We start from the raw sequence: 15,807 nt of genomic DNA on the forward strand, positions 1-15,807 counted from the left end.
TGTGTGTGTGTATGTGTGTGTGCACAACATCCTCCACGTACGTGTCGTAGACATTGAGCAGCCAGTTGAGGCACATGTCGACACACAGTGGGACGTTGACCAGGTGCGAATGGCTCTGTTCCAGCCGCTGGTACAGGCTGGTCAGGCAGGTGACCAGCTGGGAGATGTCCAGCAGCTGCTCGTTCTGCTTCAGGCCGTGCTGGTCGAACACCTCGCACGCCACTGGCATGCTCAGCAGGTCCACTGCAAACACAAAGAGAGAGGACGGCAGTTAGTTAGTGCTCACACACACTCACACACACACACGCACGTAAAGTGGCAGCGTGTCCTGCTGCTGAGCTCAAACCGTCCTTCAGCAGGGCCAACTGGGTTCAAAGTGTCCTTGAGCTCAGTGCTGCTTCAGGACAGCAGTGAGATGGCGAATTCACTCAAGGGATCAATAAAGTGTCACATTAGTCATCTTTATCATTCACTGGGTCCACTAAAAGACGGGAAAGAGAGAGGAGCGAGGTGTCAATACTCAGAAAACTGCCCTCAAATGATCCCAGAATGGTCAATATGTCAACTGAAGGGAAAAGTTGTCAAATGTGCATGCCAGTGGTTGAATTAATTGGATCGAGGCTGGAAACTTGGCATTTACTTTGCTAAAAAATCTATTTTCTTTTTGAAAGATTAGAATCTGCCAGTTCGCAGATTCTGTCTTCTGTCGTCTCTATCAGGTCTTTTGTTGCGAATTTTGTGACTCACAAAACTGTATACTGGCTGTTTCTGAATGTTCTCTTCTAAGATCTTCTAAGAAAATGGTGGACAGCAGGAGAGCCACACAGAATAGACATGATGGTTTTCAGCCACTTCTGTATTAGTTAGTGCCAAGCCAGACAGGGATGATTACAAGTTGGATGCTGACATGAACCCTTTTTACAGGTTAGTCGCTGACCTGACGTGAGAGCACCATAAGTACAGCAAATTGTGTCTCGTACAACCCATCTGAGAAAGCAAGCTGTAAAATGCAAGTGCCTTGCCATAATTTTAGCTCGACTTCTTGAAAAAGTGACAGCCATAGTGATAAATCCAATATCATCTTCAGCTGCTAAATGCTCTACTATGTTCACCACTGTGAGCTATGCTGTCTGAAGACAAAGTTAATTTTCAGGGTGGGGCTGCGGCACACAAAGTTCATGGAGAAAGTGGCATTCAGTGCCCTATAGCTGGTACTATTGCTGATCTTTCATCCTTCAAGCTTTCTCACCAAGAACAGCTTTAAACAATGATGATGAGACGGATGAGAGTGAACCAAAACAGTAAAGCTGTGGACCCTAAAGCCAAAACAATGAGCTGACAGAGACTAAAACGCTCTATAGAAGAAGAAAGGAAGTGCAGACCTGCTTTAGTACATTTTAAATTACACACTTTTTTGTTTATCACTACCATCTTCTCTTTTTTTAAAAATCTTATTTTAATTCTCTCCTTTTATGTGGAGTCAAGGTTTTTATATCTATAATGGCTTAAATATTTAGGCACAGAGTCATGTAAGATTGCAGGAGAAAGAGAGGTGGAAACTAAGTGAATAAAAGACGGATCAGAAAAAGAAAAAAGAAGAAGATGACTGAAGGAAAGAGACATGAGAAGAAATGGAGCACAGAATGACAGAAAGAAATAAAAGCCCACTAAGTCTGGTGTTAGGAATAATGTGAGCAATGGGTGAAGGAAAAAGAAAAAGCTGTGCCGTGCTGCCTTCACAAAGATCATAGAACCTGTTCATTTTTATTTTTAGAAATCATTCATAGTATAAATAGAGCTTTAGTACTGTATGGCTGCAGCTATACACCTTAAAACATATCACACACACATAACAGGCCCGTAGGCGGCTCACACTCCACAGATCCACTGGCGAGAGACGAGAAGGATGAGTAAACACACATATGGACACACACACACGCACACACACACATACAGACTGTGAGGGCAGAGAGGCAAAGATGGTAGAAGAAGAGAGAGGAAAAGGACAGAATACACAAAGCAGGAGGAGACGATGGAGAATAACGACACGGCAAATGAGGTGAATTAGAAAAAAGAGGATGGGAGACGGAGGAAAAAAGCAAAGGATGAGTGTAGGAGGGCTGCAACACGATAAGAGAAGCAGTCCTGATGAGAGGGAAGTGTACTTGAAGCAAGAGACAAAAATCCTATGAGACACATATACAGGAGAGGTATATACACAGTACATGTAAAGAATATATATAACAGTACTTACAGCAGAGAGCCTTCTGCAGGCGTCTGAGCTTCATGGCTGTTCGGTAGGCCGAGAACCGAACATTGTTCAGGTCGGCTGAAGAAAGAGAAACGACAAAGACGAAAAACAGTTTAACCGTGTTTATTATGAAGTCACATAGCATCTTATGTCACATTCAAGTATTTCAGGGCATTATGAGAAGACACGAGTTAGAGTTAAATACACACAGCAGGTGTCAAAATGAGAATCTTACCCAGAGACTGGTAGAGCTCAGCCATCTTGGGATGATCCCAGCATGTTGTCTGGGTCTGGTGGCTGGAATGGGACAAAAAGAGACAGAGAGGTTAGATGCTGAAACTCTTCCTAAATTTCTTGGCTTGCTGATTGTTACTTTTATGCAACAGCTCATATTACAGGTTATTTTGGGACCGTATGAGCAAAGCCAGTAACTGAAAAATAATGAGCTGTGTGGGCTGCACCTGTACCAGCCATATTAGCTGCTGCTATTGTGACTCCCTTCACAGTTTGACAGAATGTTGTCCCAAATTTTAGTTCACAGTTTGTACACCTTCATTTGCTTCCCAAGTTTGCCCAAATCCAGCATTTAAAAAGGATTTAATTGTAATTCATGCTATGCCCAAAACACACCTATGATTAATTAAGAGACTAAATACATCCCCTTTGAACCCAGATTATGTTCCATGTAACTTGCAAAAGTGCCAAGTTCTGTAGATCATCTAAGCAGCTCTGTGAGACCAATGAGCTACATGCCACCACTGACACTGACAATGCTAATACGCTGATGTTTAGCGGGTATAATGTTTGCCATGTTCGCCATCGTACTCCGGCACATTACCACGCTAGCATCTGCTGATTGGTGTGGCTAAACACAAACAACAGCCGAGTACTGGACAAATCACAACCTGATCTCATGATGGCGCTACATGAAAAGCTACTACGATTCATCCTGATAGGGGGCACGACTGTCCGATCCGAATGTCATGGCACTCAGAAGCTTAAACTGATATTTAAAAAACACAACCTGAAGTCAGGGGATCACTCCTCCTCCTCTGGAGACCATGAATGCCAGTCTACTCAATGGTTGTTGAGACATTTCAGTATGGACCCCAGAGCTCAACTGCTCTGACTTTTTCTTCCACATGAAAGATCCCCCTGCTTTCTACTCAGAAAGAAACATCTAAACTGTAAATCACAGAGGCCTATTGAAACTGACAGAGCTGTTGGAAATCTCCCCATGCAGATGACTAGTTCCACTTTCATGCAAAATGTCTCACAATTAAAGCAGAATGAATAAACCGACACCATTCCTGTGTGTGACAGAGCATTTGGATCATCTTTTATGAATTTTCCAAGATGGTAATAAGATTTTTATGCATTTTGTTTTAATCAACTACATTATGTTTTATGCTTTTAAAGCTGGGACGTGAGTAAAGACCTTAAACAGTTACACAGTGGTTGTCACTGTTGGTTCTGTTTTACAGATTCATCCCATGTTTTAGCATTGAACTACAAAAGAAATGGAGATGTATGCATGTGGAAAGTATGTATGTAACATCTATGCAGCATATTCTGAAAAACAAAAACATAAAATAAAGTTGAAATACTTTGAAATTACAAAATTATGCCGAAACAGATTCCAAGCAGTTCTTGTTATTCTTTTCTTAATGTAAAGACATAACACACGTAAAGAGATTTGGACACTGGTTTTGTACAACTGACATAAAACCCTCTAGACACTGTGTAACAAGTGTTAGGTAAAACAGCAAGGTAAGCATGACAGACATATGCCTTTCAAAACCAGCAGCACAACAACTGGGTACTAATGCCAGTAATACTGTCTTCCTGAAAAATCAAAAAGATGTAAAGTCCTTTATGGGTAACACTGAAATGAAACTCAGTCGCTGATGAATTAGATCAGCTTCCTAAAATCCAACACTGTGACAGTAATCCTGTTGTTTGTGTGTTTCTCCCCTCCATCTCATAATCTTGGAAAATAACACTGTGGAACAAAAACACAAAGACGGCCGTCCTCTCTGCATCACAGCGGCAGAGGAGCGCGATAGGGGAAGAAAATAAAACAGGCATCGGGTGAAAGAGATAGATGGGTGCTGTGTCATTCTCCCCTCGTGACGGCTGCTCGCCACTCATGTCAGCCGTGTGTGTGCGTCTGAGACTCACCGTGAGATTTACGCCTTCAGGGATGTGTATTTTTCCGTGCACCAGAATAATAATGACAACTATGATATTTAAAGAATTTGTGGTCTTGTTCGAGGTCTTGAACCCCTTCTTATTATTCTAGCTGCTGCAGGATTTTGTCCGACACGTCCTGTGTCGACCCTGTATTGTGTCTGCGTCTGCTCAGAGGTCACAGCTAATTAACCAAGTTGACTTCCTCGTGACCGGTCACACTTGGTGAAATAAAGCACTTCTGACAACAATTTGACTTTTTAAGAAAAAAAGGACACACTGAACAATTAGGCTGTCAGAGTAAATGAAACAGGCCTAAAGTAGGCAGAAGATGACACCTACAAGAAATGGAGAAAAATAAATTGTCCTCATCTGAATACGGTGGGAAGAACTTGCTACAGGGGCACACACACACTGAGCTCTGGAGAGCTTTTCTGTGCAGGAATGTAATATAATAACCACTTGATTTGACACTAATTTAGAAAACATGAGACACAGAAGCGAAATGTCAGTTCAAGTTGTACATCAGTGTTGCGTATTTTCAAATTCACTTTCAGTTAAGTTAACACAAAGATAATAGCAAAATGTTCATGTGTCCAAAATGTCAACTTACCGCTGACTATAAACTAGTGTATGTTTTATAGGAAGTGGTTAATGAGTGAACAGAGGAGTGACATCAGCTATGGATATAAAAACTCTCAGTCGCAGGGGTGGCAGAACGTTCACACAGTTTATGCCAGGCTGTTTGCTGTTGCCCAGGACTGAGAATCAGTTTGTCTCAATGTCAAAGACTTCATCCACATTATCAAATCGACCAATCACAGTGATTATGTTTACAAGATTTTGTTGTGAAAAGGCTTTAAGCTTGGAGATTTCAGTGCACCTGGAGTTCATCTCCATTATAAGAATAAAAACAAACAAAAACAAGTGACATTATGCTGTTACTGTGTCTTCATCATAAACTGACTAAAAGTATGCAGCAGTTTGAAAAAAGCAACTGCTGTGCATTTGTTACTTTATTACCTTAAATATGGTGTCAGTATTCGCAGCAGTTGTACAACAGCCAACTCTCTCCATATGTCCTCCCAACATTTCCTGTTTAATCCCAGCCGAGTGTCACGATCTGAGCTCTAATTTGCATTTCATGGCATCTTCAAAAACACCCACTTTGAATGGAAACGGCATCTAGAAAACATTAAAGCTCTACTTGCACTCAATAGCAGCAAAAAACGCAATTATGTTACTGTAAAGCAGAGAGTCATTAGTTCCACTTAGCTGCTGTCGAAATAATTATGGTACTAACATGATAAGAAATCTGGATGGCTAATTCCAGTTGCATTAATATAATGCATCCAAAAAAAGAGAAATACAACTGAAGTGGTGATGTGGTGTCAGATAGATGCTACTGTAAATGTGATGGTAATGTGCCAGCTGCCTGTTTACATAAAGCTAATGGAGGCCACATGTCTTACCAGCGAGGCAATTAAGGTTTTTGTTCAGAGCACATCAAATATTTGAAAAATCTTTCACAGGAGATGGAGAACAGTTGAATCTCAAGAAATGGTTTCCAGCGCCTCCCACTTTATATGTCAGATGGTTAATAAATAGACATTTGGCTTGCTGCAATCCTGGAAATATGAGTGGCTTCTGATTGAAGGGTGTGTATCAATCAGGGTGTCTGCGACGCTTTCGTCGTGAAGTTAAATATAGGACAGTTAAATGGCTATTCAGTGCCAGTGAGAATGAAATATCGGAGCTGTTTTGCTGCTCATCTGAAGGTGAAAATGAGAAAAGGGCCGGAGAAAACACTGGAGCAAAAACATTCTTAGATCTTTGAAAACTAAACAAAGATCCTCATCTCTTCAGTCCAGGTGTGTTGTGATCAGGCTTACATACATGTGAATGGTGGGCGTACAAAGTGGGCGACCACTGAAACGCAGTGGGTGTTGTGGATCGGTGGAAGCCAAAGACGGTAACTTTGTGGCAAACAAAACAAACAGCTAAATAAAATAGCAGAGCCGCATATAAAATACTGAGCTTCTCTGCGTTCCTTCGCAGACAAAGCACTGTTTTCTGCTTTATAATTCTGGCCTGAAGCCTGCTGGTGCACAAATGCAACCCTGCTCAGCTTGTTAAAAGCACACATGTCGAGTTGGTCACACACAAGCGCACCTGCGGTTAACCTTTGTCTGAAAAGCAGACGAATAATAATCTGTATGCTGTTTTTTTTCCCCGCATTGGCCTTGTTTTTCTCTCTCCTGCCTCTCTGCCTCTCTCCCACACTCCCACTCCAGATAATGAGGAGAGGGTCCCATGGTGAAGAGCTACTTAAAAATCCTCTAAGCTCAGAGTCTGTGCAAACAGTAGCTCAGTCACTCAGCTCGTCATCGGCGCGCCGCTCCGAGCCACTCGGACAAATGCTTCTAATAAGCCTGGAGCATCAAACACGCAGCGGCTTTCATCCGGAGCGCTGCACCGGCTCGGAGATGTGGGCTTCTGACGAAGGAGTGCTGTACTTCCAATTCCCTGATGTCCTTGAGCAAGGCAGGTAACTTGCAGCTGTTTACATCAGCCGCTCAGCAGCAAACAGCAGTGATGGGAAGACAAAGAGCTGAGCTGAAATCAGACCCCGCTTCTCAATCCAGGGATCAGGAATGAATCAATGAGTCACAGAATTATAACGGGAGAGAATTATTGAACAGGAGAGGCAATTTTAACTGAAACCAGTGACTAGCTGGACAAACAACAACAAAAAAATGTTATATTTGTTTGGTATGCTTTGTAATCCAATTCCCAATTTAGTCCAGAGTGGCACAATGTAAAAAACCACCTAAAACATATTCCACACTGTATCCCTTTGTTTAATGTCATGCTGTTTAAATTCACATGATCAAAAGCAAACATACAGAACTTCAATATTCTCTACATGATGTCCTGAAGAGCTAAACCTGACCCTCGGTAAGTCTATGCAAGCATACACACAGGACTAGAACTGCAGTATGACCACTTAAAGCAGCAGCTTAGGATTTTGGTCAAACCTGTTTTACTTCCTGCTGCAATTAGAAAACCTTCAAACACACTGAATGCACACTGCAATGTATAAAACAGTCACATAATGTTTTTAGCCATCACAGGACAACAAGATTGCTTAATTCATTCTCCGTATTGTCTGTGCTCAGCCCTCACAGTCATGTGTGGTGATAAAGTTTTTGTATGTCAGCTTTTCTCCAAACTTATCTGCATCATGTCAAGATCAATTTGAGGAAATCTCCCAGTTAAACTTTAGATAATCAATTTAATTATCCTGAGTCTGGACCTCCAGAATGTGGGTCAAGTAGCTGATTACAACCAATGTATTAAAAGTAAGCACTTAATCAATACTTCATTTTCAGGTTGTGAACATTCCCAAAGCTGCAACTCAAGGCTGAAATGTTTCTGCCCAACAAAAGGTGATAACAGTTCTAAATGAAATCTTTGAGTTAATTATTACTTTAGTTACAGGCCAGTCTGGAAAATGGAGCCAAGTTAGATTTGATTTTGAAGGATTTGGATTGAATAAATTCATTAATCGTTTGAATTGTAAACTCTCCAACCCAGCCAATCACAAGAGTGTGATTTAACACTTTGTAAGCCTGAAAGATAAACGTTCTTTAGTTGAATGTGATTTTCTAACTGCTCATTTGTCCTTCAGGAGGACACTAAACCCTCTCAGCTCCAGGGGTGCATCTGACCCTGCACTTTGTGGAGGGGAGGCTATCCAAAAAAAGGATTCCCCTAAAAGGATCAATAAAGTATTGAATTACATTTCACCACCGCATTAAGTTAAAACCTGCCCCATACTCTGCCACCACACCACCCACCTGTCCTCAACACCTCGTCTGTCTCCACCTCCCACGGCAACTTCAGCCTGCTATAGGGAACCAGCCAGTTTGTGTGGAACAGAAGGATAATGCAGCTATTTCCTAACATTAGCACACCACACCACCACCAAACAAACACAGATTGTTCAAATATGTCAAGAAAATCCATAACTGCAGTCCTGTTCCCAACGGCCCCTTCCTACCATATGTCCCACTGGGATTAAGTGTTGTTGTAAATAACAACAACAGAACAATCACACATCAGCGGTGGTCCGTATGAATAAAGCCTCTCTAGGTTTGACTCTTTATGCTCTTTGAAAGCTGACACCGTCTCTCTAGAAAATGTATCATGGCCCCGAGACAAGCCAAAGTGTTGATAATGCATCGTAAACTGTCAAAAGATAAAGTGCTGCACACTGAGCGGCTCCGGCACAGCAGTCAGGGATTCACTGCCTTGCTCGAGGGCGATCTGATTGAAGCTGACGAGGGGGGGAGGGAGAGCATTCAACATTCACATGAATCACATCCCACCCACCCACGACTTTCTTACATGAATGGGGATAGAAACCAGTATAGACAATAAAGGTTTAATCTTATTCAGATGAAACGTCTGGCAAAAAACACAATAGGCTGAGAATAAAGAAGGGTTGTCTTGTATTTGGCAAAAGGTATTTGCATGCTAAGCGTGCAAATTAGCAGTAAACACAAAGTCCAGCTGAGGCTGATGGAAATGTCATTCATTCTGCAGGTAAACTCACCAACTAAATGAAAGTCAAAGTTACTACAATCCATCTTGAGAGGGACACAAATGTCTGAACCAAATGCCATGACAATCCATCTAATAGTTGTCGAGTTATTTCACCAAGAGCTAAAAATACCAGAGGAAAAAAAATAAATGATTAAGTAGGAATGTCTGTACAAACTTTCATGGTAATCCTTCAAACAGCTGTTAAGATATTTCAGTCTGAACCAAAGTGATGGACTGACTGACTGACTGACTGACCAACCAGCAATGGAGCCACGCTGCCAGAATGGACAACAAAAGAGGCTTTGCATGCAGTGTGAGGAAAAACAAATGAAAATAAATTTCAAGCGTCAGCAAAAATGAAAGAGAAAGCCACTGAGCTGCAAATTAAAATATGCAACTCTGCCATTTTACATGTTTCTTTTGAGTAGCTTGTCCATTTTACTATCAAACCACACAACATTTAAAATCAAATTATGAGGTAAAAATAAAATCAGTCAATTTTATCCTGCAATGCACAACTGATCTGCAATATTTAATCGATTATTCAGTTGCCAACCATTTTGATGTTCGTTTTTTGTAAGGATTTGTAAAGTAAAAAAAAAAGGATAGTAAATGAAGAGTCTTCAGGATTTAGACTGTCAGTTGGACAAAAGAAGCAATCCGAATTTTACACATCTTTTTAACATTTTATAGATACATACTATACATACATACGATACAATCTATTGTGAAAATCACTGGCTAGCTAAGAGAAACCTCTGGGTTTTCAACCAGTAGTCTATTTATTTGAGCAAATCTGCATTACAGAAAGTCCTGCCGCTTTAGCTGCCACTAGTTCCAGATCACACTGATCACACACAGACAATCATCACTGGATTACTGCTGATACCGAACAAAAAGTCTGGATCTGATCGGATTATTTTTCCAAGGCCTGTTTCCACCCAAGAAACATAAGACATCCTCTGTGCAGCACAACTTAAAAGTTAGACCGAACTGCAGACATTTTTTGACAGTGATAACACACACACGTGCTGTCACACAATAGCACACACGCCCCCCCACACTTCGAACACACAATGGTACATATTGCAGTTAACAGGCAGCTGAATAGCTTATTGCGGCGTTGACAGATAGGCGTTTTAAATAATGGATCTGCACAGAGACACGAGTGTCACTCCTCGCTGCAGTCAATTATGGCTCTTGGATGAATGATTAAAGGTGGTTTATGGGCTACGGCGACGTCTTCCTCTGCCTATCGCTGAGAGTGAGCTCTGACAGAATGTTTCCTGCACACCAGGCATCTGTATGAGCTCACACAATGGCCTTCAGGAATGTAATGTGAACAAGAGAAAAAGCGGAATAAAAAGCATGAAAGCCATATTCATTAGCTGAATATGAGGGGAAGCGGTTTGTGAAAGAGAAGCTAAAAGCACCGACAAAACCTCCCATAGAGCTCTGAGACAACGCTAATTATTTTCCTTGTGATAATTTATCATAATGATTAGTTACCATTTTAGAAACAGGATCGCTAATATTTAGCTTCATTTTTAAAAAAGGCTCAGTAATTTCCTCAAACAGCTGGTCACTGTAGTTTTTAAAAATCTTTACTCAAAATGGTGCTTTTGTTGGGGACTACTTTCAGCAGTCGTCTGATCCACATTGGGTGGGCTAGTGAATATTTGTGGCAGCAGGATGTTGTAAGTGGATTTGAGTTAAAATAAACTACAGTGACGGTAATGAAGGAAATGTTTCATTGTTTTCTGCCAACCGTCCAGAGACCAAAACTATAATCATGAAACAAAAATGCTGAAAAACCTTCCTATTAAAGAACCTGAAACCACATTTTTTTTGCAACTGTTGCATTATAAATGAAAAGATTAACTAAATATTAAAATTCTAGTTTGTTTTCATATGTGTGTATCTGCAGGATTTACGATGTCAGTTTGGAACCAGTCGTGGTCCGTCGTGCACTCACCTAAGAGCAAAACTGACCCCCCGGCGCACACACTGATACTGGACTTTTCAAGGAAATAGGAGACAGCATCAAGCTTTTCAAAAGAAAATGCTTGAATATTCAGAAAAAAAAACCAAAACAAAATGAAACAAAAAAACTAGATCACACAGAAATTATTATTGAAAGCAAACTATTTTTACATGCCCAGACAGGTCTTTAATTTTCAGTCGAGTGATCTAAACCGTTCTTCTTTTTTTTTATAAAGGTATTGGACCATTAATAATCCAACCAAGCATTTTTTTTCACTGATTTCATGCTCGTGAGGAAAATACAGATTGGTTAAGCACAATCAGAAGAAACAGACCGACGTTTTGTATTTGAGCAATCACAACCGCAAGGGCTGCATTAACTGCCGTGTGAACCAAAGGCACTCCGGTGAAAATGATGGCTTTGTCACAAGTGTCATGTATATATTATCAGCTGCATGCACAGAAACAGAAGGCCTGCCCACCATAAACCTTAAGTAACATGAAAAACATACAGTCCTCACACTGCAGTGGCTCAGCCTTAAACAAGAGAGATGATTGAGCCCAAATGGAACAAATTCATTCCTCACACATTTTAGTTTGTGACCTTTGGTGAATGTTTTGTTTTCACAGCCTCCGCTTGCTGTAACGATCAATGTGAAATCGCATGAAAGGAGGGAAAAGGGGGGGTGTTTTGATGCTTTTGGCTGAAGGAGGTTGAAACCACTAAATATAAGCGATTATAGATAACACTTGGGACTCATCGACCCTGAAAATATGAAATATGTCATCAGGAGCGTCATCACCACAGCTGCAACATGCATATCTGTATGCAGGTAATCTACACAGTCTGACTAAAGATTAAATGCTTCATTAGTTTAACTCTCTGCTCTCAGAGAAGCTAATTACCAGTTTATTACCAATTACCAGTCTACACAGAAGCCACTTTCATACATGAAATATGGGATTAACTTTTCCGGCAGTGATTGTGGCTCTGGCTTGCTCGCAATATGCATTTCTCAAAGAAAGTCTGGGAGAAGAGAAAACAGAAGCAGCTCCTTTCTTGTTCTACAGCATCAGACATTCATATTTTGCATACTGAGCTGCAGGATTTTGGTGGACTAATTATCCCCTGAGGACTAAGGAAGATGGTTGTTAATATCAAATTAAAACTTTTCTAACAGCTGCCTCTCTCACTCAGGACCAATCTAGAATGAACATATTCATGCCTGACATATTTGTCCTTGCATGCTGATGCAGAAATCTCATAATGTCCTCTTGATGCCAGTTAAGTTAATCTTAAAACATGACACCTTAAGAGGAAAAAGCCTGCAGCTTGAATGTGGGAAAGTTTCTTCCATCACCGTCTCTGAATGCAGAAATTCAGCCCCTGAAAACCACAGATTAGGCAGAAATAGAGCTCGGGGTTGATAATCATCTACACCTAACACAAAGGCAGAACACACACACAAGCCATAACAGTCATGCCTGAGCATGTCAACACCACTATCCAGCAACCGGAGTTGAACGTGTGTGTGTTATGTTTTTTTTTTCTTTTTTATCTATCAGCTGCATTTAATCAGTGCACATACACACACACCTGCAATGACATTGGTGCCAAAAATCTGCACCAGCAAGCCCGCATCCTCTGCTCTCATTTCACCAACTCCTGAGGCGCGCACACGCACACGCACACACACACACACACACACGTAGTACCGGTGCAGGACAACCTCATCGTACTCTCCAGCTCAAGAAATGACCGGCAGATGATCTGGACCGCGCCTGAACAGCCAATAAGATCCTTAAACCCCACTGTCTGGGCTGAAAAATGAGACTCGGTGTTATTTCCCAGTCGAAAACAGACCAACGCAGCACATCAAAATCGTCGTGCACGGTGCGTGCACACACACACACACACACACACAGGTCCAGACACGGGCTGCTTCGCTGGCACGGAGGTGATTGTATTTGCACCTTCGGGTGCGCGTCTGTGACTGAAGGAATGCAACACAGTGACACATTGCTGCTTTGCTCGGTGGGGCTTCTTGTCTCTTGCAAAAGCTCAGCCAACGCACCACACACACGCATAAATTAGCACAAATCCCCGTTGGGCCAAATTCAAACACATACGGGCAAATAAACGCAGGCAACACAGAGCCCCCCGATCGCTGTCTGTTTGCTTTACAGCAATCTACGCTCTTCTTTATGTTCCAACATGGCAGCAAATAGCCAGTGAAACAGTGCATAAAAAGGATTAGAAATCTGGGAAATGCACGTCTCGGGTCGGAGGGGACAGCGGGTCGAAGAGCCTCACTGGCCGTACACCTCGCCTGGTTCCCCGGCAACAACCACGGACAACAGCCGCTGCAAAGGAAGGGGGCTGGTTGGGTTTAATGGCTACCAAATAGAGCCGTTTTCTTCCCTTTCAATGGAAAAAACTGACGTCCTTTTCCTGCAATATGAGCTCAATCCCATACATGCAAATATATATCTTTAATTTATACTTACGATAATTTTGCTGTAATCTTCAAGATTGACCACAACGTGCATTTAAACATGCAAAGGGACATCCGTTCGATGTGCATTTGGGACAGACTTTCAGAAATGGGTTAACAGCTCACAAGGAGGGAGCATACATATTCCCCGGTGTCCCAAATGAAATCTGGACGCATCATTGACCAGTTTTAAAACATCCACAACCCTATTTTTGGGCACATTCCGCACTACAAGTGAAATAATTGTTGTTTTCTGATGAGTGTGGGGGATATCTCTGCCCCAGCTCGCCGCCTCTATGCTTGCCATGAAACCCCACAGCCAGCGTGATATCTATGTGAACAGGTTTACTGCATTACGACCAGCACATTTACCATCACCATTATTTCCCACCACCTTAAACGGTCCCCAGCCCAGCACTCACTTCCGAAGCTGTTCCCGCATCGCCGGCTGATCAGAGCGCTCCGCGTCGGGTGGAAACGAACCGAATCCCGGGCAGAACCGAGGCGATATCCCAACCCGCTCCGCGGTCCGACCAAGCGTCCTCTAGCACCGGAGTGAAGCGTCCGAGATTACCGTGTGTTGCCTACGTGTGTGTGTGTGTGTGTTGGTGTGTGTTCCTCCGCAAGCGGCAGCGGTGGGTTGCAGAGGCTGACTGGCCAGCAGCGAGTGACCAGGGGCAACTTCACCACAACAAAACAAAGACCACTTCCGCTTATCGCTTCAAAATAAAAGCTTCAACGAGGAAAAACGATCTTTCACCAACTACTTTGGTGAAATTGATAAAAATCTGTTCATGGAGATATAAGAGGAAATGATAAGCGATAATCTATTCACAGAGATGCAACTGGCCCCATTTTGCTCTCAGTAGATGGAAAAATGCTATGTCGCTGTGCAAGTTTAGCGAGTAAACTGGCTGAATTTTACCCGAGCTCATGGACACTTGTTTGGTCTCACTCATCAGACCAACAGCTCAAATGTTTTGTGTGAATTGCTAGATTGAATGTACCTGGAGAAAAATAAAGATCTTGTATATTGTAAGCTGCTTACATCTTTTTGCAGTCAATCAGAAACCAGCATATAAAAGTCTACTGCAGTATTTATGACATACCAGTGCAGGAAAAAGCACAGTTATTATTACTAATCACTTTATCCCCCTCTCTTCCATTGCTAACAGTCTCTCTACTTTGCCGTATGATTAAATTAAATAACAGAATTAAAAATGTCTTGCCACATTTCTTTAATGTTTCTGTAATGCAGTTAACTAAAATAATTTTAGGTATAAATTCAAGGCTGGATTACTAACCCCACTAAGTGGTTGGTAACCAAAAAGACTTGGGATCACCAAGAGTGATAACTTGATTAATAACAAATGTGTATACAGATATGTATAACTAAATTACAATATGAACAAAAATCAAAATGATGATTCTTTGCTCCAGGTTTCTAAAAGTGAGTGAATCCCTTTGGCTGCTAATAATTGGACATAAGCCAAAGTTTAATGACTGTACAAGATTTGCTGAATTGAAGCAATACTTAACCACCCCAAAAATTTGACATGTTTATTTTGAAATTTATACTCAGTGCAGTTCCGGTATGCTCATGTATGCTTCTGGTAAGCTCGACGCAGCTGAACTAGACGAGGCGGAGCTCAGGCTCCCTGCCTCTGCTTCCCTTCCCCCCATCCCGCTGTGTCTGAAAGCATAGGAGCCTCGACACCATCCGAGGAGGTTTTTCACCTCACTGACAGAGAGAGAGAGAGATAGAGAGAGGTGGAAAAAGTGGGAGAGAGAGAGGAGGAGGAAAGAGAGAGAGAGAGAGAGGCTCTTTGCTTTTCAAGACAGACTCCTAGATTCAAGGCCATGGAGGAGAGACAGAAAGCAGGACAGAGGCGAAGAAAGATAGGAAAAGAGGAAAAGACAAAAAGGGAAAGCAAAAGGAGAAAGAAAAGAGTGTTTTTTTTTTGTTTTTACAAAGCACACAGGAAAGAAGAGTGGAGAGACAGGAAGGGAGGGGGGGTCTCTTTGCTTTGGGAATCAGTGTTCAAGGCTTGAGAAATGTAGGCTATGTTGCACCAGCAAAGAGAGAGGGACAGCCTGTAATTTATAGGCAAGTCTCAACTGTTATTTTATCCCACCACAACAGTATGTCTTTATACCTGAGTGTGTGTGTGTGTGTGTGTGTGTAGTTGAGAGACTGAGATGGAGGAAGAGGATGGAGAGGCATGGATTCAACACATCAAGCAATTCATGATTACTGATTTAAAGCAGTTGGACACCATT

General features: G+C 41.9%; 1 protein-coding gene across 13 annotated transcripts in view; it reads right to left on the reverse strand.

The window, feature by feature from the left end:
- The window catches only part of dmd (dystrophin), a 227,969-nt gene that overhangs the window by 24,584 nt on the left and 187,578 nt on the right, over positions 1-15,807 (reverse strand). For 12 of the 13 annotated variants that reach the window (XM_046382003.1, XM_046382001.1, XM_046382004.1 and 9 more), the window contains 3 exons: positions 2,487-2,548; positions 2,255-2,329; positions 42-243 (listed from right to left, as the gene is read on the reverse strand). In XM_046382003.1, the coding sequence (XP_046237959.1) occupies positions 42-243; positions 2,255-2,329; positions 2,487-2,548 (339 nt within the window). Of the gene's footprint in view, positions 1-41; positions 244-2,254; positions 2,330-2,486; positions 2,549-13,949; positions 14,279-15,807 lie in introns of those variants that run through there. The other variant, XM_046382007.1, reaches the window with a different exon arrangement.

This window comes from Scatophagus argus, chromosome 24, assembly GCF_020382885.2.
Source record: "Scatophagus argus isolate fScaArg1 chromosome 24, fScaArg1.pri, whole genome shotgun sequence".
Classification (NCBI taxonomy): Eukaryota; Metazoa; Chordata; class Actinopteri; family Scatophagidae; genus Scatophagus; species Scatophagus argus.